General features: G+C 40.2%; 1 protein-coding gene across 6 annotated transcripts in view; it reads left to right on the forward strand.

The window, feature by feature from the left end:
• Positions 1–25,405, forward strand: part of PCCA (propionyl-CoA carboxylase subunit alpha) — a 387,356-nt gene that overhangs the window by 223,059 nt on the left and 138,892 nt on the right. For all 6 annotated transcript variants that reach the window (XM_077813024.1, XM_077813033.1, XM_077813018.1 and 3 more), the window contains one exon: positions 1,202–1,304. In XM_077813024.1, coding sequence (XP_077669150.1) covers positions 1,202–1,304 — 103 coding nt within the window. The remainder of the gene's footprint in view (positions 1–1,201; positions 1,305–25,405) is intronic.

Genomic DNA, 25,405 nt, shown 5'->3' on the forward strand with positions numbered 1-25,405 from the left:
CTTTCATTCCTTCATTTATGTCAAATGCTGCAATATCCCACTCCCTGGCCTCCCAGACACACACATTGACCCCCCCTTAGTCCATGCAAAACACCTCTGCTAAAAATAGTCTGTCTTGCCTGTTGTTTTCGCTGTCATGCTCTCTTTGAATCCCTCGGCCTCCATTACCTCATCAAATTAAACTTCTTATTGCTGCATTCAAAGGCCTGCTGAAGTGTGTCTTCCTTACTTATTCACCTGTGCTTCGTTTCCAGTCATGTCCAACTCCTTCTGCTTTGCCTGTGGTGCCAGCCTTATCCTCCCATGTGTCAGCTTCTCATGTAAACCCGTCTGTCTTCTTCAATGCTATGTGCTGTGCCTGGAAAGTTCTTCCTGAGCTAATCAGTAAGACCAATAACCTCTCCATATTTAAGCCTCACTTGAAGACTGAATTCTGCTATGTTTCCTATGAGAAATCTAGGCATTTTAGAGATTTTTACTGTCTGAACAGAGAAAGACCTGGCCAAAGATCACCTTAACCCGTCTATTTTTATGTTTTACCCATTGTGCCTAACCTTCATTTGGCTGGCTCTCTTGCAAGTCAAGTTTAGTGGGACAGGGAGTTCATACCAGTTTCTGTTTCGAAAACGTCTAGTGTAATTTGCGCTCTACCGCAAACAAACAAGCAAACCATAATACCCCTGATCTGACAGACCCTAGCATTACCACTAGCAATAGGGGTGACAAGTAGTTTCAGTTCCAGGTATTTCCAGTAGGATATATTGCTGTATCATCGCTTGCATGGAGGGAGATCTGTAGCTTTTAGAAAATAAAGTATTGAAAAGAATACTGCATATGTTGAATAAGTTCTAATGTACAGATGGATTCTTTATCAGCATGAGCCATAATATGTCAACCAGTGACATTTTACTAATGAAAACAAGATGCTACAGTGTCGCTTAATTTTTTTTCTTTCAGTTGTCAGATTGTTTTTAACATAGACACCAGTGTTAACTGTAGGGCTGAGCTGTATGAAAACATACTATTTAAATCCTGGAACTGTGAATGGCTGCCATCCTAAGTTTTTCTTAATTTAGTGAAAAAATTGATTTTGGCTACAGGATTTAAATAGTGTTTTTACCAATTATTATTTTGTGTGGCTATAAGTGCTAAATTGGCTCATGGTATATAACAGTTTTAAAAAATTGTTTTTGAAAACTAGGACACAAATTGACAGATCTCGAGAAGAGGGAACTACTGGCAATAGCAACTTCTTTGTATGTGGCTGAACAACTGAGATCACAGCAATTTCTAGGGTCTCCAAGGTAAGTTCATTTCTAGGAACTAAAATGTGCTCAATGCTTTTCTTAATGGTATCTTTCCATGCACAGGAGGAACACTGGTGAGAACTGCATGGTTCCTTAATATAGTCTGTTTTTTTCTAAATCCAAATGAGCTTTAGCTTACATTCTGCCCCTCTCTCCTCTACCCTCTCCCCCCCCCGTCAGACATGGTTATTTTGTCTCCCATATTAACAAACAGGCACAAAAAAGTGTTACGAGGCAGAATAGTAATTAATGCACATCAGGAGTTTCATTAATGCAAAATGTTGCTACATTAGTAACTAACCACAAATTGAGCATCCCAAATTTCCCATGTGCCTGTTTGAAGTGATCTCAGCATTTTGGGATAGTATGAATATTCAGCTGCATAATAAATCTTCATAAAATATTGTGGAATCATGAGTAATTCAATACCTTAATAAAGAGACATAATAGTTCAGGGTCCAATCCTGCAAACACTTTTGATGGTAAACATTTGCAGAATGAGGACTTTACTTTGTAAGTGTACTCTTGAGTGCAGAGATGCAATAGGAATTGTGTTTTTCTCCATTCTTTTGGGTAGCAGCGGTTGGTAATCCACTTTAGCATTATTAATTGGCCATGAATTTGTAGGTATGTTGTGGCATGGCAGCCCCATGTAGTGCCCCTTACTGGCCAAGCATGGCACTGCCAGCTTCCATTTCCTTCCCCAAGATGGATGGTCTCTGCTCTCCACATAGCGATCTGTGCTGGAGAGGTGGCTTAGCTCTGGCCAAGTCACAAACAAAACTTAGCCCTTCTGGGGTAGTAAAAATCCATCTGAAAAAGTCCCAACAAATGAAAGGTCCTTTTGCCTTTGGGGGGCTTTGTTTTCAGGCAATGCTCTGGGCCCTGTTCTGGGCTACCTGTGAGAGGCTTTCTGGCTCTGGGATAGAGCACTCACGCCCAGGCTGGTTCCCCTGGTGTACCATTCTCAGCCCCTGCTGGGCTCTGTTCCTTGAATCCTTCCCTGCTCTGTGTAGAACACTAGTTCCCCTGGAGCGTCTGGCCTTCTGCAGACCCTGCTGCTCCCTGAGGTTCAAGATCCCAGACTGAGCTCTCTGTGTTTTTATAAGGCTTAGGTGTCCATTAAGCTGGCACTTGACCCTCCTTAGTCTCACCCCTCTGTATGGAAGCAGCTAATTAATTATGACACTAGTGTAGCTGTCCCCAACTCCCCTAAAGGGGCTAGTCACTCTGTCATGGTAACCAGTGCCAGAAGACTAATTCATTTCTTTTACTCTTTGGAAGACTGTGCTTGTTATTGCCATGATGTACACAGCTTTTACTGGTCTCAGGCCCAAGATCTTAAACTGGAGTCTTTCTTAGTGCATTTTAGTGCCTTGCTGACTTCTAGTAAATGTTCTTACTTATGACAATCACCTAGTTTAATTGAATATAAAACCTGTGTTTTGGAAGTTTGCAACAGTTGCATACAATTCATCAAAATTTCAGCGTGATTCTTTTTCTTTTCTTTTTATGTTCTTGGGTTAATAGCTTTTTTACTATGATAGGCAAACATTCAAATTCTATACCAGTGGTTTGACAGAATATTTTATTATAGAGTATTGTTGATCTGAATAAACCAGTTTTACCGTGATCAGGAATAAATAAAATGGTGGCTTCTAGAAGTTTTTTTATTTTTATTTCAATCCACAAAGACAAATAGTACCACATGCTTTTCAAAAAGGATTTACAACAAGCATTAAGGCTTTATATGGCATCTGTAGAGCAAGGTCATTGCTTGCCTTTTGCACCCACATAGGGAGAAAGGGAATATAAAGTGCACCTTTTAGTCCCCTGCACGGGTTATACCTTCCATACCTCACAGCGCAAGGAGAACAGCAGCCTACACAGGGCTATTGCTGCTCAACCTGGGGAAAATGAGTGAGCAGGGGTAGGGAGGGGATCAAAGCTTTGACTGTACTCTGCACTGGCCAGCATGGAAAGTTAAGTAATCTGCTGGTGGTAGAGACAAGCAACACATTACTTTCACCCTTCAAACAAGGAGGGGAATCATAAAATGAACTGTGGCTCTCAAAGTCCAAATTCATTCCCTTTTTTCATCTGGCCCTGATACAGTTTGGTGTTCAGACAGAGTTCAGCCAGGATATTTCATTCATTGATCTGGTCAAATTTACATTTTTTGGTGTGAGGGAAAACAGAAAGCTCTTTGCGGCCAGGATAGCCTCTTTGTTTATGCAATGCCCAGCACACTGGGACCCTGACCTCTAGATGCTATTGTGGTGCAAATATTATAATCCCAAAGTTTTGGTGAACTCAGCTACACTGGAGTTTCTCCAGGAGGTTTGACTGGAGTCTTGCAAACAAGCACTGTAGAAATGTGGGTACCAGCCACAGCAGTATTTTGTAGCCAGGCACATTGAATACTGCCTTTGAGTATCGGGTGCCCAGTTTAATCACAAGGACAAATTAGAGAAGCCTGTGACTAGTCGTTCTAGTCACCATTACCTCTGAAAGGCAAGTTTGGAAATTAGTTCCCATATGTATACAAGAGCCGCATTGTCTTTGTCATGAAGAAAAGGTTATTTTTATAGCTCCAGAAACCTTTATGGTCAAGGTAAGTTCCTCTTTCCACAGTTCCTAGGAAATAGTTCTCTCATCATTTTGTTCTAATTGTTGGAAAGTTGTGGCATAAATGGGCATTTCTGGAGCTCTAAAGGGGGCCAAGAATATGGAGGACGTATGCTGATTGTTCCCTGTTCACCTCATTCTATTCAAAATGCCAAAGCCTTAGGGCCTCAGGGTGCTGCACCAGTTGGCATGGTAGGCATCTGGGAAACTATTTACAGCAGTCACCAGAGACACTAAGGGAAATATGTGTGAGCCTCTTCTGAGGAAGATTTGCAAAAGTAATGAGAAATTTCTTTCTTGATAATTTCCTTTAGCAGCTTCTCACCAAATTCAACCCACTCTGCGAGTCTGGTAAATTACCAGAATTTAAAATGAAAATTTTCTGTAAAGGGAGACTTAGATGTTCAGGGTATGTCTACACTATGAAATTAGGTCGATTTTATAGAAGTTGATCTTTAGAATTCGATTTTATACAGTCAATTGCGTACGTCCACACTAAGCACATTAAGTCGACGGAGTGCGTCCTCACCACCGTGGCTAGCATCGACTTAAGGAGCGGTGCACTCGGGGTAGCTATCCCTGAGTTCCCGCAGTCTCCGCCACCCATTGGAATTCTGGGTTAAGCTCCCAATGCCTGATGGGGCAAAAACATTGTCGCGGGTGGTTTTGGGTACATGTCGTCAGTCGCCCCTCCCTTCGTGAAAGCAATGGCAGACCATCATTTCACGCCTTTTTTCCTGGGTTATCCATGCAGACGCCATAGCACGGCAAGCATGGAGCCTGCTCAGCTCACCATCACCACTGCTGTTGTGGGCAAGTCTACTGTAGGGGCTGCTGTAATCCAAGTAGCCAATGCAATCATTGACGTTCTGTTATCAAGGGTAGTGACTCTGGGAAGTGTTCGGGCCTTTTTAGATTTTAGGTGCATCACATTCCTGTCCTTTCTTGCTGGTGAAGAAGTCTTGCAGCCGTGCATTCCAGTCCGGTTGGCGCTGTAACACCCACGGCACTTCTGTGGTTGACACATGTAACAGCTCCAGGGCTATTGTTCTTTTGCCTTGGCTGAGGTACCTTGCCCTACCAGGACCTCCAAGCATTCGACACAGAAGCACCTGCAGCAGCTGGCATTGCTATGCAGCAGCAGCTCCTGGGTGGTGCAGTAGGACTGCTAGCTGTCCTCGTCCATGGTGTACCGCTCGACCGCTTCTGCTGCAAATATGCTCTTCTGCAACTCTGTAGCAGACAGTGCAGTAGGACTGGTAGCCGTCCTCGTCTGACAGGTAGCTTGGCCGGGGGTTCTGGGAAGTCTTCCCTGCCCGGCTCGTAGCAACCTCAGGGCATGGTGTATGGCTCCACCGCTTCTGCCGCAACTCTGCTCTCCTGCGAGCTGGAGGCTTCTGCCTCAGGCTGCTCTCCCAGCCAGTAGCACCGCACGGTCGCACCTACCCCTTGCTCCCATGGCTCATGAAGCCTGGACAGTAGTAAGGAGCAGTTCAACTGTAGGCTGAGCAAGTGCAGAATGGTGGTAGAATGTGCCTTTGGACATTTAAAAGCTTGCTGGAGCTGTTGGTCAGACCTCAGAGCAACCAACATTCCCATTGTTATCGCTGCTTGCTGTGTGCTCCATAATATCTGTGAGAGTAAGGGGGAGATGTTTATGGTGGGGTGGGAGGTTGAGGCAAATTGCCTGGCATCCGATTTTGAGCAGCCAGACACCAGGGCGATTAGAAGAGCACAGCTAGGCTCGCTGCGCATCAGAGAGGCTTTGAAAACTAGTTTCATGACTGGCCATGACTGGGTGTTATATATGTTTCTCCTTGATGCAAACCTGCCCCCGTTGTTGATTTTAATTCCCTGTAAGCCAACTTTATTTATTCTTGGAAATAAAGTAACTATTGTTTTGAAAGCATGCATTCTTTCTTTATTAATTAAAAAAAAAAAAAGAGATAATGGACAAGGTAGCCTGGGTGGGGTGGGGGAGGAGGGAAGGACAAGGCCACGTTGCTTATTGTAGCCACACTACAAATCACTGTTTGAATGACAGCCTTCTGTTGCTTGGGCTATCCTCTGGAGTGGAGTGGCTAGGTGCCCGGAGCCTCCCGCCCTGCGTTCTTGGGCATCTGGGTGAGGAGGCTATGGAACATGGGGAGGAGGGTAGGCGGTTATACAGTGGATGCAGCGGGGGTCTGTGCTCTTGTTGGCTTTCCTGCAGTTCCAACAGATGCTTCATCATGTCCATTTGCTCCCCCAACAGATGCTTCATCATGTCCATTTGCTCCCCCATTAGCCTCAGCATCGCGTCCTGCCTCCACTCTTCGCACTCACTTAATTCTTTCCTAGCCTCTGCCACTGAATGCCCCCATTCATTAAGCTGTGCCCTATCAGTGTGGGAGGACTGCATGAGCTCGGAAAACATGTCATCGCAAGTGCGTTTTTTTTCACCTTCTAATCTGCAATAACCTCAGGGACGGAGATGATAAGGGGAGCGTAGAAACATTCTATGCTCTACGATTCTGGGGAGACTGCATGGTCATCTGTGCTGCTGAGTTCGTCACGCTGACCAAACAGGAAATGAAATTCAAAAGTTCCCGGAGCTTTTCCTGTGAACCTGGCTAGTGCATTGGAGTTCAAAGTGCTGTCCAGAGTGGTAACAATGGAGCACTCTGGGTTAGCTCCCAGAGGCCAATATCGTCAATTTGTGTCCGCACTATCCCAAATTCGACCAAGCAAGTTGATTTTAGTGCTACTCCCCTCGTTGGGGAGGAGTACAGAAGTCGATTTTAAGAGCCCTTTAGGTCGACGGAACGGGGTTGGTTGTGTGGACGCAGTCATTTTTAAATCCATCCTAATGCGGCTAAATTCGACCTAATCCTGTAGTGTAGACCAGGGCATAGAATACGTCTACACAGCCTGCAGAAGTGAGCTTCCAGCCTGGTTGACAGACATGGGCTAGTGGGGCTCATGCTAGTGCTCTAAAAATAGCCATGTAGAGAGCCCTTTGAAGTTGTGGCCTGGGTTGGAGCTTGAGCTGCAACTTTAAAAATAGCAGTGAAGGCGGCCCTTTGGAGTACTGCACAAACTCCGCTAGCCCAAGTCTGTTAACCAGGCTGAGAGGCTCACCTCCGCGGGCTGTGTAGACAAAATGATTATATCTAACGACTAACAGTCGTTACCCCTACCCCTCCCTACTCCTGCTCACTCTAACGACTAACAGTCGGTTAGTGTCCGACTGTTGATCCTGTCTGACTATGCCCAGTGAACACAGAGTCCGAATGAATTTCTTGTAGCTTTCCCCTTCAGTTTTCACAAAGTAGTGGTTCAGAGGCCAGTATTTACTTACTGGTGAACAGCGTCACAGTCAATGTCCACATGCGTTCTGAGGCTTATCCACTTTGTAACAATACAGTAGAACCTTAGATATACGAACACCAGAGTTACAAACTGACTGGTCAACCGGACACCAAGTGAAGCTGGAAGTAACAAATCAGGCAGAAGCAGAGACTAAAAAAAAAAAAACAAAGCAAATACTATACTGTGCCTGTATTGCATCTTAAAGATAGGCACATCAGGGGCTGCCCGTCTCCCCCCCCCCCCCCCCCGACCCTCATGCATGGCGCAGCCATTTACATCAAGACGCCAGGGCTGCCAGCCCAAGGCAGCTGGAGGCAGCCAGCAGAGCAGGCGTAGTGCTGGGGTCTGCACCGCTTTCACGCCCTGGCCAGTAGGGGGCTGCATTTTTTTGGTCCTCCTCCCCCGGCCATGAGGGGGACGCACCATTTTTACACACACCCCTGCTAGGATGGGTACAAGCTTGCAGACTCATGCTGGGGCTGAATAGGGAGCTCAGCTGCTGCTGAAGCCAGGTCTGGAGGGTCAGCTGCTGGATCTGGACCCCAAACTGCACTTTGTTCAGAGTTATGAACATTTCAGAGTTATGGAAAACCTCCGTTCCTGAGGTGTCCGTAACTCTGAGGTTCTACTGTAGTAGCACTGCCTGCTGAGACCAAGTAAGAACAAAACTAAGTGAAAGGGTTTGCTGATACATACTCACAAAAGAAATAAAAATAAAATTATTACCAATGATTTTTGAAAGATGAAGCCTTTTAAAGGAAAAATCTGTACAGATAAAAATATATTGTATATAGTATTCTTTATAGTGCTTGTGCATTATTCTTTTGGGGGTTATTTCAGATTAAGAAAATCTCTGGTTTCGCTCTCAGCAAACTAAAGTGACCTGAGTTACATACTGCATACTCCTCCCCCCACCCGGGAGCTGTATATGTAATTTACACAATTGACTTAACTCCAAGGATTCCCCATGTTTTCCTACAGTTTATCCAATCCAACCTCATGGTAGTTATACCACAGTTACCTGCATTCTAGCAAATGATGGCTGGATGGAACTCCTTTCAGAAGACATCACTGTTGCACATTTTTTGGGCTGGAGGGGAAGCATGAAGTGATTCCGCTACCCAGTCAACAGTGTTTGTTCCCAGTCCCTGCCAGCCTGATGAGTGGGAAAACTAGATTCTGCAATTGAACCCAAATCCCTTTCAAGATTGTGTGAAACACTAATTACAGGGAGCTGGCCAAATTCCACTGTGCTGGCAAGTTGAGTTATATTCTCATTGGGATCAAACACACAGCTTGTTGCAGTGATTCTCAAATAGACGGAGTTCTCTGTTAGAACAATCTGTGTGACATATGAATAATACAGGTTGACAAACTATACACTATTGTAAATGTCTTAGCTGTATCAAAATGACTTGCTCCCATGAATGGGATTGTAACATGGGTGGAGTGTATGCAGGTGAGGTTTCTACTTTTTGCATGAGTGTCCATGCACAACCCTGCTACCAGTCCTTTTGGATAAATTTACCAACCATTAATTAGGATGACTGCTAGAGATATGTAAAATAATGATAATGATAAAAGAGCAGATATTTTTCTTTATATGGTATAACATTTCCTAAATTTTCCTTGCTTTTAAACCAAACTGGTTATTCTTTCAACGGTTTTCTTGAGAAACTGGAACAGATTTTTTTCCAAGCTAATTAGCTAATGAAATGCTTTGTACCAGGAGGGTCAGTTACTAGTGTGATGATTTAACTGTGATATTCAGATAATAGGAGCACATATTTCCTACAGGAAGCAGCTGTGAATGATTGATGATTGTTTCATTGTTCAGCTTTCGCTTATTTTACATAGAACTGTCCCTGTTTATTCAGTAGGCCAGTTTATTGTGAAACTGGTGCCACCCACAGCTGCTGAACAGATTTACAGCATCTAGTAAAATTTTGAGGCCTTCTTGACAGAATTCGATCTTGTTTCAAGTGGAAACATATTTGGCTAAAGTGAATCCAGCTTATTTTATGCCTGTTTGATGTAGTTGAGCCTCTGAGACCTAACTCATGTAGTATAGTTGAATCTTCACGTTTTGGCTTCAGTCTTGTTTTCATTAGTGGCTTGGGAAGGGAATAGGAGAGAGTCTCCAGGTGTGGCTACATCATGGTATCTCATGGGTCTACTAATGTAATGTTTATACTTCTAAACCCAATTGCCAACACCACTTCCTATGTGTTGCTTATGTTGGCTGCTAAGCATATTTTCCTAATTTTTATATGGGTTTTACCCTTTCATCATTTATGACTTGGAAAAAAACCAGTGAGACTACATGCCCATATTACCTGATACTGCATGTAAAAAGAATTGTAATGCATTAAAAATATTATTATCCTGCTTGGAAAAAAACTAGAGGTTTTCTTTGTTCTTGAGGCTGAGGCAGAAGACTAGGAACCAGGATATCTAGATTATATTTCTAGGTCTTCTTGTGTGACCTTGGGCAAATTACTTAACCGCATTTTGCCTCATCATCAGTAAATGAGATTAATATTTTTTTTTATAATCCAGGAGTATTGTGATTAATATTCATTAATGTTTGTAAAGTGTTTTGAGATCCTCTGATGGAAGACACTGCAGAATTGCAAATTATTGTGTAAAATAATCATTTTATATAACTCTACGTATATTTGTCTAGCTGTAATATATAGTTATACCTTGTATTAAAAATATTTGTCTCCAAAGAAATGTATCTGTTAAGATGTGTTCAAATATTAAAATAAAAGCATTTTGTTTTTATCAGTAACAGCTGATTATACAGTACTGTTGGGCGAAAAGACTGTCAATCAGTTGATTCTCATTAAATTCCTGAAACAACTGACTCATAAACTTTAAATTATGACCTTACTAAGGCGACAATGCTGTGTTCAAAATGAAATTGATGAACTAAGAAAACTGAAGCGTTTGTATGAAGTCTTTTTTGTGTGTTATTGTAGATTTGCATCCAACAACAAACTAAACATTTTGGAGTAAAACCTCACCTACGTCCAGTAAGTTGTGGGAAGGGGGAGCCACAAATGAGTTGCTTGCAGCTCCATAGGCTTGTGTCTGTGTAGTTTTCCCTATCTTCTGCGTAGTTTGGAGCAGCCATTGAACTGTTCAGGGATCAATGGAGTGCAGCACCTTTCAGGCATGCTTGCTCCCACCCAGCATGTAGATGGGTCTGGGAGGGTGTGGCATAGAGTCCGCTCTATGCCAGCCAAGGATTCTCCTATGTTGGGTGAATGCTCAGCTTGGCTGTCCACTTGAAGAAGCTTTCTGGCCCCTTTGCCCCAGTGGAGAAGCACAAAGGGTCCAAAGCAGGAGCCAGCATCTGGCCCATGACATTCAAAAATAGAAAATGTTGTGATCTAAAAATAAACTTAAATTTAGTAGAGTAATCTATGCAGACCTCTTGCAAGGAGGTAATGTTCTCATTTGCGGCAGTCTCAATCATCAGTAAATCGTATCAGCAATATGCTATTTTTTTATAGAGCTGCAGTAATAACATGAGCAGTTATTGTAAATACAGCTAAACATTTATACTTTAGATTATTCTACAGATACCCCTCTGGTGTGAAATAAAGATAAAACACTTTATTTTCATTTGGTAAGGATGAGTAACCACAACCCACTTGTGGCTTTACTTTATTCCACCACTTCTGAGATATGTAGTCATAATTAGCTCATGAAAATAACACTGTCTCAGTCTGGGTCCCGATCCCCTCATCAACAACTCAAGCGTTGCTTTAATGATTTATTATGATACCACCAGAACCCCTTGATATATTTATGGAATCATTATAGCTTCAGATGATTATTCCATTATTTCTTTTTCTTTCCCCATGGACTACTAAATTACTGAGAATCTTTTCCCCCTTTCTCTTTGTAATATCCTTGTATGTACTGGGATATACTTATATTTTCCCTTTGACTTAAGCAGTACTTGTTGAGTACTTCTGACTTCTCCTAATAAATTGTTTTTTTCTAAACCTTTTCCATTTTTGTTGCCCTTCCCTAAGGAAAGTTAAACCAGCTCGCCTATATAATTATCTAGCTATCTTTTAAAATCTGCAAAAAGAAAAGGAGTACTTGTGGCACCTTAGAGACTAACCAATTTATTTGAGCATAAGCTTTCACGAAAGCTTATGCTCAAATAAATTGGTTAGTCTCTAAGGTGCCACAAGTACTCCTTTTCTTTTTGCGGATACAGACTAACACAGCTGCTACTCTGAAACCTTTTAAAATCTGGCATTTGTTGTTCATCTTATTTACGATAAATAGAAAATATACACACACTTAGATGCAGATATATTAAATAGATTTTTAGCTTCTAAAGCCTAACTAGAACTACAATAAAATATAAATGTTGCAAGAGAACACCTTAAAGTAGGTATCGTGACATCATTTTCATGGAAAGTAAATATCTTGACACTTAATTTGTTGGGACTAAGTCAATAGTAGGGGGATGCAGAGTACATACTGCTTGAAAGGAGAGCATTGCCTCTGTATAATAGATGAAGCAATGTTCCCAGAGCCAGTTGGTTTCTTATGTTTGGGAGCCTATTGTGGTGGTGGTTGGTCATGAAATTTGTAGGGGAGGTGGGGGAAATAGTACTGTGGGCACTCACTCAGGCAATTTTTGGAATTACTTACAATAAATAATATAAAGGCCTGAACCTGATTGAGTATCTCCTCCCAGTATAGGCCTAAAGCAGCAGACACCACTGCAGCTGAGGATGCAGGGGATAAAACTAAAGCCTTCCTGCCTCCCATCAGACCAGGGAACCCTCCTGAGGCATTGGGTTCATTTCTTGTTGTCCTCCACAGCACATGGGGGAATAACAGCAGCAGCTGTAGGAGCCTTCACAGACTTTTGCGATTACCAGTTACTTAACAGTGAATGAATGTGTGTGTGTGTGTGTGTGTGTGTGTGTGTGTGTATGTATATATATATGTATATGTATATATATATATATATATATATGTATATATATAATAGTTTTGTACTGTATTACCATTGGTTGCTGGTCCACCTTAATCCTACCCTTTCCTACTACTGGAGCTCTTCAGCTGCTCAACCTCTACCCCTCTCCATTACTATGCGTCTCACTCTCCTCTTCCTGCTCCGTTCCCTTTGGTTTCCTTCTCCCTTTACCTACTCTCCTCCTTGAGCCCAACAATCCCTTTCACCTAATTCAATGCCATTTAAAATTATGGTGTTTCTTTGGTAATATTAAGTGTGTTTGTGCATTCCCATGCTTGTGTAAAAATATATATATATATAGAATTAACATTGAAGCCCCTTCACTGGGACTACTCACATGAATAAAGATAAGCAAGAGCATAAGTGTTAGCATAATCAGGCCCTTAGATTGTAAGATCTTCGGGGCATGGACTGTGTCCTCCCATGTGTTCGCATAGTGCCTAGCATATTTTGGATGCTATTGCAGTTTAAATATTAGCAACAAAATAAATGCTGCAAAAGTGGGAAGACAAAATGTCTCATTCAGTATTGTCCTTTAAGTTCTGCATACTTTTACATGTATGTATTTTCCATTTTGTAACCCACTTAATTTATGGCTCACAAAAACCATAGTTAGGTAGAAAATATTGAATAAAGAAATAGATAATGTATTTATAGATTTATTACGGAATATTGCAGTTTTAAACATTTCTTTTTTCTTTTATGCTGCTGTAGGAGTGGGATGGGATATAGAATAGCCTCGTTATTGTAGGAGTATTTCTCTGCTCCCTGCAATGATTCCGAAAGCTCTTGCACACTTCATCAGTATTATTGTAATTCTTTGGCTGCAGGATATTTGGCAGCTGTTGCACCCCACTGGCAAATCCTATTCATACTTCTCTTCCATTCACCATTGCCATTGGAGAATTGATTTCTCTCTCTCCTGCTCTAACCTTTCCCAATTCATTTTGGATTGTTCAATGTGAAACATTTTAATTTCATATCATACAGCCATTCAGCTCACAGTCCTTTTTTAACCTGTCACCAGGGTAACAGCATAGCATGCTTTCTTTAGGCAATCAAGTTTTCATATCACATGCTTAATGTTGCATTAAATGTTTGCATTTTGTTTAACCCCCTTAAATACTTTGAACTGCAAATATGTTCTGTAGGGTAATGAAGTCTCTGATTTCAGTGTCAAGTCTTCATAAAAATTGCCTTTATTTAAAATAAAATGTCAGAACATGAATCCAGTTAATGAGAAGATTATTTAGTAAAATCCCGGATGACTGAATAGGCTAAGCATCTGTAGAATGAGAACAAAAGTTTTCCATTGGAAAAACATTCCAGATGCGTATAATCGCTGGACCTGCACAAATTAGAATTACATTTACCTGTATGTGCTCCTAATTACATTAGTGCATATGAATTATTAACACTACAATAACATAACTAAGACATGAAAAAGATTCGCTATACCAGTCATCCTGTGAAATTTGCATATGATGCAGTTGACTAGAGAAACACAACATGAAAAATTTGATATTTTCCCTTTGCTCCAAATATCATGACACTAACTACATACCCCACATCTGTAGTTTTGGTAGATACTGGAAGATGAGAATAAAAGGAGTGAATATAAAATATCTAACTGTAAATAATTAAAAAGTAAAATAAATCAAAATGCACATTGTGTCTCATATTGGTTGCTTTTAAATATGACCCCGTGAACCAAATCCAGCTTGTCTTGCTCAGTTGAGTAAGGCCAACAAGTTTTTTTTTCCCCATTGTCTGCTATTTTTAAAAAAGAATATTTAGATTATAATAAATATTCTTAAAATGAGCAGACGTATATAACGTGCTTTGATAATTCAGTGTTTTTAAATTACTGCTTAAAGCTTATTTTTCCTTTGTCAGATTTTTTTTCTCTGTTACATGGGTGTAAATACAGAGTAGCTCCATTGATTTAAACTTAATTCACACTGGTGTTCTGAAGCACAAAATATAGTTTTAAAAAAAACACTTACGTTGTTATGCAATTTTGACATTTTGGAGTAGTAATATTAATGTATACTCCCTTGCCTTTTAAAATAACATACATGCATGATATTATAAAAATGCATTTGCTTTGGTGTCCCATCCTAAATGTTTGAGGTTTTGATACGATACAGCTTTTCTGTCTTGGTGAGTTCATTGCTTATGATAGAGCAGACCCATATGGTTGGCTTTGTAAGGATTTTTTTCTTTTAATGGCATTCAGCTAACCATACTAGGATTTAAGTGCCATTTCTTCTATTAATTTCCAAGCTCTTTCCAGTTTCCTTTTATTCCAAGTTATACTATAACTACCAAATGTTATTACCTGCCAAAAAAGTGGTTTGGCAGGGTTTGTTACTGAATTTTGCCAAAAGGAGCCAAACATATGGGAACAGTTAATATATTGTTTATTTTAACCTCAAGGGAGCTCTTATGGAGAGTATATTACCTTCTTATCTCATGTATTTTAACAAAAAGAGCTATTGGCTTGAAATTTGATATGCCAATATATATGCTGAACTTCAATACAGTTATGTTCAATTTAGTCTTGATTAAGAGTGTAGAAGACTGAACTGGGACTTTTTTTTTTAAGTTTGTCAGATCACCTCTGTGTAATTTTGTGTGTGTCTAATTGAAAATTAAAGAAGCATTTTTCAGGTGGAAAGAGGTCTTAATCCCTTCCTGATGTGCTTGATAAGGCACTTTCAGGTACATACGTTAGAGAAGGATAATCCCAGAAAGGGATCTTTGTTATTGCTTTCTCTGGTTTATGAAGTGCTGTGTTCGCTTCTGTGGCCCTTTTTCAGCAGCATAAGCTAATTCTCACATGGACACAATCAGAATCAGGATAATGTTCCTTAAAAAGCATGTCAGTCTTCCTGCACTTTCTTTTTCTGAGAAGGGGATGTGGCTCCCTCTTTCTTGGCCCAATTCTGGTCTAATGCCATTGTAAATTAGGAGGAACTCTGCTGTGTCAGTAGGGATACCAATGTAAAATTGGTGTAAGTAGGGTCACAGTTACGCCCATTTGTTTGCACCTCATAATATGGACTTGTCTATTTCTGATATGGGAACAGGGTTTGCAAGAATGCATCACTAATCTGGGCCTTTAGTGAGTAAACCACCTCAATAGATGAACATTTATATTTGTTTCATGAAACTCTCTTTGCTCCAGGTAATATGTGCACTTTGCTTTGTCATACTCTGGCCTTGTGTTTACTTTTAAAGGAAAACTGTAATTATCAGTTGTAATACCTCAGATGGTTGAGTGAGTGCGTATTTAAATAGAATGTACCGTAAAACAAATTTATTCTGATCTCTAATGGCTTTTCATAAAATCTGAAAGAGCTGAATTTTCTTTCCTAATCTGTTTTGAGACGGCCAGAATGACCGCTCCCTGTTTGATTATTAATGATACTGTATTATATTTCAAGCATTTAACTGTTCAGTGATTTGCTTCGCTTTGTAATTAGATGTAGTGATTTAGTTTATTTAGTGTTAAACTGTAATTTTCTCTTAAGTATTTTACCCTTTCAAAGAATCTAATCTGAGCAAGAGTAGGGCAAGGTCCTGGTTCTGTTGAAATCCATGGGTGTTTTCCTATTGTAATCAGAGGGAGTCATAGTGGGTTCCCTGGTCTTTTGTTCTATATTTGTGCAGTGCCCAGCACAATGGGGTCCTGGTCCAGGAGTAGCGCTCCCAGATGCTACCATAGTAATGTGCTAGCTATTATGGTAGTATTTCTTGATATATTATATACCAGATTTAAAAAACAAAATAAATGAAAACACTAGGGCTGTCGATTAATGGCAGTTAACTCATGCGATTAACTCAAAAAATTAATCGTGTTTAAAAAAATAATTACAATTAATGGCAGTTTTAATCTCACTGTTAAATAATAGAATACCAATTGAAATTTTAAAAATTTTTAGGATATTTTTCTACATTTTCATATCTATTCTGTGTTGTAATTGAAATCAACGTGTATATTATTTTTTATTACGAATATTTGCACTGTAAAAATGATAAACAAAATAAATTAGTATTTTTCAATTCACCTTAAAGAATTACTGCAGTGCAATCTCTTTGTCCTGAAAGTGCAATTTACAAATGTAGATTTTGTTTGTTACATAACTGCACTCAAAAACAAAACAATGTAAAACTTTAGAGCCTACAAGTCCACTCTGTCCTACTTCCTGTTTAGCCAATTGCCAAGACAAACAAGTTTGTTTACATTTACGGGAGGTAATGCTGCCCTCTTCTTATTTACATTACCAGAAAGTGAGAATAGGCATTTGCGTGATACTTTTGTAGCTGGCATTGCAAAGTATTTACCTGCCAGATATGCTAAACATTTGTATGACCGTTCATGTTTCAGCCACCATTCCACAGAATGTGCTTCCACGCTGATGCGCTCGTTAAAAAAAGAATGCGTTAATTAAATTTGTGACTGAACTCCTTGCGGGAGAATTGTATGTCCCCTGCTCTGTTTTACCCACATTCTGCCATATATTTCATGTTATAGTAGTCTCGGATGATGACCCAGCACATATTGTTCATTCTAAGAATACTTTTACTGCATATTTCACAAAACGCAAAGAAGGTACCAATGTGATATTTCTAAAGACAGCTACAGCACTTGATCTAAGTTTTAACAATCTGAAGTGCCTTCCAAAATCTGAGAGGGACAAGGTGTGAAGCATGCTTTCAGATGTCTTAAAAGAGCAACACTCTGATGCAGAAACTACAGAATCCAAGGGGAAAATTGGTGGGTGCAGAGCCCCCACCAGCAGCTCCCCGCCCGGCCCCAGCTCACCACCACTCCACCTGCGCCTCCTCCCCTGAATGCACCGCCCCACTCTGCTTCTCCGCGCCCCGCCCAGCTTCCCATAAATCAGGTGTTCGGGAAGCCGGGGAGGACTGAGAAGCTTCCGGCTCAGGCTGAGGGTGGCGGCGGGGAGTTGGGGCGGGGAGCAGTTCCCCTGCTTCCCATTCCCCTCCCCCCCCCCCGAGTTACCTGCTGCGGTGCAGGCAGCCCTCCTCGCTCCCCCCCCCCCCCACACACACACACCTGAGCTCACCTCTGCCTCCCTGGGCCTGAGCAAGAAGCCGCCGCTTGCTTCTCAGCCTGCCCTGGCTTCCCGTGCGAACAGCTGATTCGTGGGAAGCCCAGAGTGGGGGTGCGGACAAGCAGGGCGGGGCAGCGCGTTCAGGGGAGGAGGCAGAGGCGGAGTGGAGGTGAGCTGGGGCCGGGGGTGGGGTGGGGAGCTGCCGGTGGGTGCTCTGCACCCACCAAATTTTCCCCTTGGGTGCTCCAGGGCTGGAGCACCTGTGGAGTCAGCGCCTAAGGTGCCACTTTCGGCCGGTTAAATTTAGAAGCCCTTTTAAAACCAGTTGTCCCTCACGTAACAACCAGTCCTAAAAGGGCTTCTAAATTTAACAACCGGTTCTAGCGAACTGGTGTGAACCGACTCCAGCACACTACTGGTGACTTCCATAAATTGAGTAGGAAGTACCTCTTGCCTAGGGTGCCCATATCTCCAGGAATCCGTTTTCAGGCCTCCCAGTTAGATTGTTAGCTGAGGGTTTGACTGCAGTCCCAGGATATATGGTGTCTGGAGTTCCTACTTTTGCTGTGGGGTTTGACTAAGCAAAATGAGATGCTGCTCTGAAACACTTTGACCCAGCAGTAGGAGTTTCCCCCAGCCCATTCATTTTCTGTGTTTCATCCATCTTGCAGAACAAGGAGCACATGGTGGAGGTCCTGCGCAGGGCCAAGTTCAAGTTCCCTGGGTACCAGAAGATCCACATATTTACCTTTAGGATTTCAAATACATTGTTGTTTGCAAGTCAACAAAATAGAACGTATGTCACATTTGTGCAACTTCCATTGAATATTTTTACTTTTGAATTACTTACCAAAGTATGGTAAGTTTATTTTTCTCTATTTTGTCATCTCTAGAAGTGAAGTTTGCTAGAAAAACAATGTTTTTATGTGTAATAGTGACAAAAGTGCATCTACTTGGACCCTGGCATTAAAATTTTCTATGATTGGCACTTACTTCAGTGATTTTTGTGCTTTCATTTCACAGCCAGTTTTTGTGTGCTGCAGAGAAGCATCTTTTTTGAAAATTTAGCCCATATCCAAATCAAAGTGAACAGTAAACATCAAACATATTTACGGTTTATTTCTATTTCATACACTTGGAGTACAGAATGGCAAATTATTCCATAGTTAACCTGCATATTCTGTCTTGAATACACACGGTACATATTTATTTGAGTCAGGTTGCACGGGAGCTTATAAATTAGGGCAACCCTTTTAATGGTTGTCACGGCTGTACCTCTGAAGTTATAATTACAGTATGAAAGAGTTTTTGTTGGCTTGAGATACTTAACCATCTTTAGCTTAGTTGCAACAGCTCATTGAAGAAATAGGAAATCTAAATTAGAGCTATGTTTTATACTTATAAAGGCCCCAAGCATGCATTTGAATCTGCATAGGTGGACTCCTGTACCCACATAATACTCCGTTTAAGTCAGTCAGGTGCTCTGTACCAAGTTGCATAACAAAAAATTACTAGAATGCAGTCTGCCTGTCTCCCTATCTGGGGATAATAATACTTGCAATTGCCAACCTCACAGGGCTGTTGTGTGTCTATGCAGAACTTTGTAAACTTAAATTGCTGTATCATGGGTAGGTTTTAAATGGTATCTAGAAACTACACGTGTAACAAAGGACTTCATAGAAAAGGACGTAGAAATTAGTGCAGCATATTGGAAATAAGGCAGCCTAGTTCTATAACCCATCACAAACTAAGCAGAATTTGGACTACAGTAAGCTAGTACTTGGATGGGACACATCCAAGAAATAGTTAAGTATTACAAATGTGGTGTTGGTCATTAATTAGGTGTTGCTGAACCATTACCTCAGCATGATATTAGGAAAGGCTGAACTGCAGAGACTGTTCTTGAGATGAGCTGTAAAACAGACCCTGATTACTTGTGGACATGAAATTTCCTATAGACCTTTTCAAAAGACTACAGCTTTGCCAACATCCTGGCAAAATTCCATTAGGTATGTTCTGATTACCTAAATTTCCTCTACAGTTTCAGCTGACTACAGTAGCCTTCTTTACTTCTTGCTCTAGGCTCTGATTTGGAAAAACACTTAAGCACGCTTTTAAAGTTAAGCATGTGCTGAAGTGTTTGGCTGAATTGGAGTCCTATGCTATTGTGAACTGTTGCTGTTTACTTTTGAACAAAGCTGCATTCCACCCCTTCTGTGTGTAATTGTCAGTCTCTAAATACGATATATTATTCAGATTAGTTTACTTTTTCCATATTAAATTTGTAAATTACTTTGAGATCCGATTAAGATAAAAGGCGCCATGTAAGTGCAAGATATTATTAAACATAACAGAACATTAGAGAGACAAGGTGGGTGAAGTAATATCTTTTATTGAATCAGCTTCCATTGGTGAAAGACACAAGCTTTCAAGCTTACACAGAGCTCTTCTTCTGAAGTTGGCTCAATAAAAGATCAGACCATGTGTCTCTCTAATATACGGGAACCAATACAGCTGCAACAACACTGCAAAGAACAGAACACTTGCAGCATTGGCCATTATGGCCAAGATCTTCCTAAAAGGCAGCCTTAAGTTTGGTTCTCAAATCCATATTTGGGCTCTTAAATAGGTAGCCTGATGATCAAAAGTGCTGAGCAGTGAAGCATTCCCACTGCTTTCAACAGTTTGGAGCTTGCGAGTGTTAAGGGTTTTTGAAAATTGGCTATTTATTTGGGTAACTAAATAAGGACTTATGAGCCTAACTTTAGGCACCTGTTTTTGAAAACTTTGGCCTACCATTAATTTTTATGGGTGACTGATTTCTAGCTGTGACACTGAAACTGTAGTTTTAAAGAAACGTGATTGAACGTTATTGTAACTTCCACTAAGTTATAAAAAAACAAACAAACAAAACCCTCACTTTGTTCCCAAGTATAACAGTATTTAATCTTTCTATATATCACTTTGCGCTACCTTGACTGGGTATGAGCCAAAGTCACTATCTCATGAATCTTTGGCCAAGAAGTGAGAGACTTAACAGCACTGCCATACTGACAAAAGGATTGACATGTTGCAACAATGGATGTGGTTTGATTTTAGTTTTAAAGTGATTAGTGGTAACTCAGAGAACAATATGACTAAAATGCTGGCAAATTTCACTATTAAATTAATAGACCAAAGCACACACAGAATGCTTCTAATTGTTTGAAAACTTATCAGGTATTCAAAGTTGTCTTCCATAAATGTAAAGTTGAATGCATATTATAATATCAAGAGATCTTAATACATAGTATTTTACTAAATCTAAAAACTGAGTTTAAACAATAGTCAACACCGGCCCCCAACTATCTATTTTTAATATAGACAGCAAACATGTAGTAATTCTGAAGCACAAGAGTGAAAAATATAATGCAAGCAAAAATGAGTTTGGTATCTTAAAATAAGACCCAAATATCTGCATGACAAAACTACTGCCAGATTAGGCAGAGTTGGCTTTGTCTGCTCAAACAAGCTCAGGGTTTAGGATTAGAGCCCTGCAAACCTTTGGAAATTCACTTTATATCACGGACCATTTTTGTGGATCGGATACAAATTTTGTATCTGTGCAGGGCTCTAATTAGGATAGTTTAGGTGGTACAAATAGGACTGTAATGCACTGAAGATCTGTGCAGGAAAGCCTGTGGCTTAAGTCAGTGTTAGTCCTTCACTTTCATGAGCATTATTACAGTTACTTTTACCATTTTGTATTAAACTATTTTAAAAAATGTTACAGAAAAAGGTATAAAATGCAATGATCTGTGTAATGCAATGCAGTGTTTTCAAAATAAAATATTTTAATGTACAATCATACATTTGGTAGAAAAAATGGTTAAAATACAATAATTTTGATGGCCAGTGTAGTAATTCTCTTCTTTTTGACTGCTCTCTTAGCTGCAATATGTTTCTTAACATGTCAGTACCATTGATTGCTATAAGTACAGTTTATGTGAATAGTCCCTACTCCCACAAGTAGTCCCATTGACTTGGATAGATCTACTCATATGAGTAATGTTTGCAGGAATGTGCTCATATGCACTTTAAATTATTTTTGAAATAAATTCCTCTTCTTTGTACTTGGCAAAACATGATCTCACAGTTTTGTATGTCACCTACAAGGACACCACAAACATAAAACGAGGAGCAGCATCTCTTATCCAGTGTTAGGGTTTTTAGTGTTTGATTTTTCCCAAGAGAAGCAGAATACTGAATTTGGGTCCTGACAAGTAATAAGAGGTAATGAGTTTCAGATATCTTGATTTAAATTTATTTATTTGTAATTTTAAGACTATACTGGCTTTTGACTAATAGTTTAGAGTCACTTCCCTTGTTGATTTAGGACCTGATCCAAAGTCAATGGGAGGCTTTCCATTTATTTCAGTGGGAATTGAACAAAGCCCTTATGATGGTGTAAATCCAGGGAAACTCCACTGAAGTCACTGGTGGCATACTGGATTTACACTTGTGTAATGACAACAGAATTTGCCCCATAGTATGTTAATATTTTGTATTTATGCAGTTAACCTTCAACATTTCTTAATCATTTTAGTACTCAATATTCAGCTACTTGCATAATGACAGGTTTCAGAGTAACAGCCGTGTTAGTCTGTATTCGCAAAAAGAAAAGGAGTACTTGTGGCACCTTAGAGACTAACCAATTTATTTGAGCATGAGCTTTCGTAGCTCACGAAAGCTCATGCTCAAATAAATTGGTTAGTCTCTAAGGTGCCACAAGTACTCCTTTTCTTTTTGCGAATATTCAGCTAGCGTGTCCATCAACTGGCTGACAAAAGGTGTTTGATGTCTTTAAATGTGTATAGTCTTGGTCCAAATTTAATACAAAGCAAATTAAATATAAATACCATTTTACCAGAACCATTGAGCAGTTCATTCAGGCTATATCTCATAAACTAGCACATTATGACTAGGATATGTTATTTTTTTCTATGACATACTCAGAACTTTAATATAGGATAATGATATAGTTCAGCGGTGTCCGATAGAAATTTGATGCTAGCCACACTGTTAGCCACACTTGTGGGTTTGAATTTTGCTTATTAGCCACTTTATAAAAAAGCCACATGCATTACCCACAATTCAATAGCCTATTAGCCACATGTGGCTAGTGGCGAACGTATTGGACACCGCTGATATAGCTTATTACTCTTGATGAGATGCATATACATATAGTAGAGAGAGACAGAATGTGTTTTTATGTCTGATGTGTGCACGAGTGTGTGTGTCTGTATAAAATATATGAAGTTGCTGAATACGATATTCCCAGTTTTTAGGCCTCTGTCAAATAATTTTTAATTCTTAAAAATATCCTGTGAAAGTGCTGCTTTTATCTTTTCAGTGCAGTGATGAACTTTTATGTTGGAAAGTGTTGAAAATACTCAGATAGTAAAGCTTAGATTTTTGTTTTGTTTGGCAGTACACTTCTGTTTAGAATTCCTTTAATCTATCCATTCCCTGCTTTTATATTCATCTTGATAGCTAACGGTTCTCGGAAGGATTTTTCTTTATATATAAACTTATTAAATTAATAATGCTCAAAAGTGTGAGGTTTTTCTTTATTTGGGGGAGGGACATGATAAGATGGACTCTTCTGTGAGCTGTTAAATTTCTATTTGCCTTTCTTGGGTTTTTTTTGGGGGGGGAATTTGGTTTTTTTGAAAATAACAAAAAAAAACCCAACAATTTATATGGTAGATCTAAAGTTTCATTAAAATTGCTTATGCCCTGTCCCAGGCATTTTAAGTGGGCCATCTGTCTAAACATCTCTCTGTTTTTTTCTGATCATTTCCTCGACTTATTCATGAGCCATGGGAGGGCTCCTTTGTAGTCTCCATGTAGCTGGTTCAGTCTACCCCCACTGAATACATCTATGTGCTTGCATAACATATCTTTTCACAGTGCTGGAAATTCTCTGAACTTGGTTCAGATGAATGGCCCACTTTCTGAAGGTCTTTCCCGCCCCCCTCCCCCCCACCCCTGGCGCAAAGATTTGTATGCAGAAACTGACCTCAGTGGCTACAGAATCCAGCACATTATTCTTGATCATTTTACAGGCCACCTGCTGTGAAAGTTATGATGAAGGATTTCTTAATGATTCTTTGACCATTAACATTGTTTTAAGTCAATATTTCACTTTTATCTAACTGCTGAATAGGTAATTGTACAACTGAAAAACAGCTTTACTGAGTGTCACATAATCTAGTTTTGCAATGCTCATAATCCTTAATAATTGGAGAATTTGTTAGGATAGTTTGGGCTCTGTATTTACCTAAAATTTTATGCAGCAACAATATAAAAAGTAAAGAGCATTTGTAGGATTTTTTAGAACATTATAGCTCACATTTTGAATGGTAAGAAATCTATACTCAATTTCATGACCCTTTAGGAGCTGGTGACATTTATTGTAGCCGATTACATCATTAACAGCAATCGAGAGACAGGAGTTTATTTGCCACACACTACAGAAAATTGTAGTTTTATTGAGCTCCTACATTCTGATTGGTTGGTGACAATCAAAGTGGACATGCCTGGAGCAGAGCTATTACTTGATTTGCTTTTGTGAAGTCTGTTTTCCTTGGTTGCTTGACTAGAATAGATAAAAGTTTAACTAATATGTGTTTTCCAGGAACACAATAAGTGTGTGTCGATCTAAAATTTCCGCGGTTGGCAGTATCCTTCACTGAAAACGTATTGCAGCAAAGAAAACCAGAAGTATAATTGCTGCTGTTCATATAATGTTAAAAAAACCTTTTATTGCTGGGGGTGGGAAGAGAAAACGTATGTTCAGATAAATTGAGACTAGGTCAGCATTTACTAAGTTCAGGATGATGTCAGAGTTAAACAGGATGTAAATACTCCAAATTACAGACCATTTCCCCCCATCATATTCTTTAATACTTTAGCAAGAGAAATTTTGATAGAAGTGACTCTAATACTTAGGGCCACATTGTCCCCTTACTCCTGGTATGTGCCCATCTACTGTTTTTCTTAACACTTCAGAAGGAGAGAATTCCAGGTACAGAGGCTCAGAATTACCTTAACAGCATAATACCTGTGTGGCTGGGGGAGACATTGCTGTGGACCGTGTTCACCTCTGCCCTATTCCCTCTTCCTGTTGGTACTGCCTCTGCTTCTCCCGTGTCTTTCCCCTGCAGTTCCTCACCCCTCTCCTCCTATGCATGCTCACATAATACTAATCTCAAGGGAGAACAACATGCAATAGTCTGTGGGGGCCACCCCCCTCTACCCAATAACCACAAGCACATCCCCCCTCTCTGCACTTGTTTCCACCAGCACCCAAAACCAATCATCATTTTTTTGCTGTTGTACTAGTCCCACAATCCTTTGCCAGTCCCAAAGGATTGTGGGATTTGTTTAAATCCTATCAAAAAAAGCTTATGTGAAACTTTGAGCCCCAGGTGAAAAAAGGTTGTCCCACACATTTTATAATGGTAAAAGTGTGTGTGTATGGAGGAGGTGGGGGGCCGTGTTTACTTTCAGAAATGCTTTTTGTCTGGTACAAATATATCAAATTTCAACCCAAAATGTAAAAGTTTGTATAGTTATAAACGTCTGAAAATGATCCCTGAGAATGAAAATGCTTGTGTAACCTTATCTAATGGCATTGGTATGTACTTCCCTTATAATAGGTAGACACACAAGTACATGTTAGCAATATCAGTGTGCCAAGTTACAGAAGCATGTGATAAATGCATATTTGATTCTCTGCCTGCTATCTCATTTCCCAGGGCTACCTCTTACATTCCAAACCTCCAAGCAGCTTCAAATAACCATCTTTTTAAAAAACAAACACACAAATCCCCACCCTTTATTTGGGCTAGGAATAATTTGATGGAGTCTTTGCCAGAGCCTTCTGCATGGCTGACCAGGATAAACCACCATTCCTGGGTCAGTCCACCATTGCTTCCTCTTTATACAGCTTTGGTCCTGGGCATTCAGCATTGTCC

This window comes from Eretmochelys imbricata, chromosome 1 (genome assembly GCF_965152235.1).
Source record: "Eretmochelys imbricata isolate rEreImb1 chromosome 1, rEreImb1.hap1, whole genome shotgun sequence".
Classification (NCBI taxonomy): domain Eukaryota; kingdom Metazoa; phylum Chordata; order Testudines; family Cheloniidae; genus Eretmochelys; species Eretmochelys imbricata.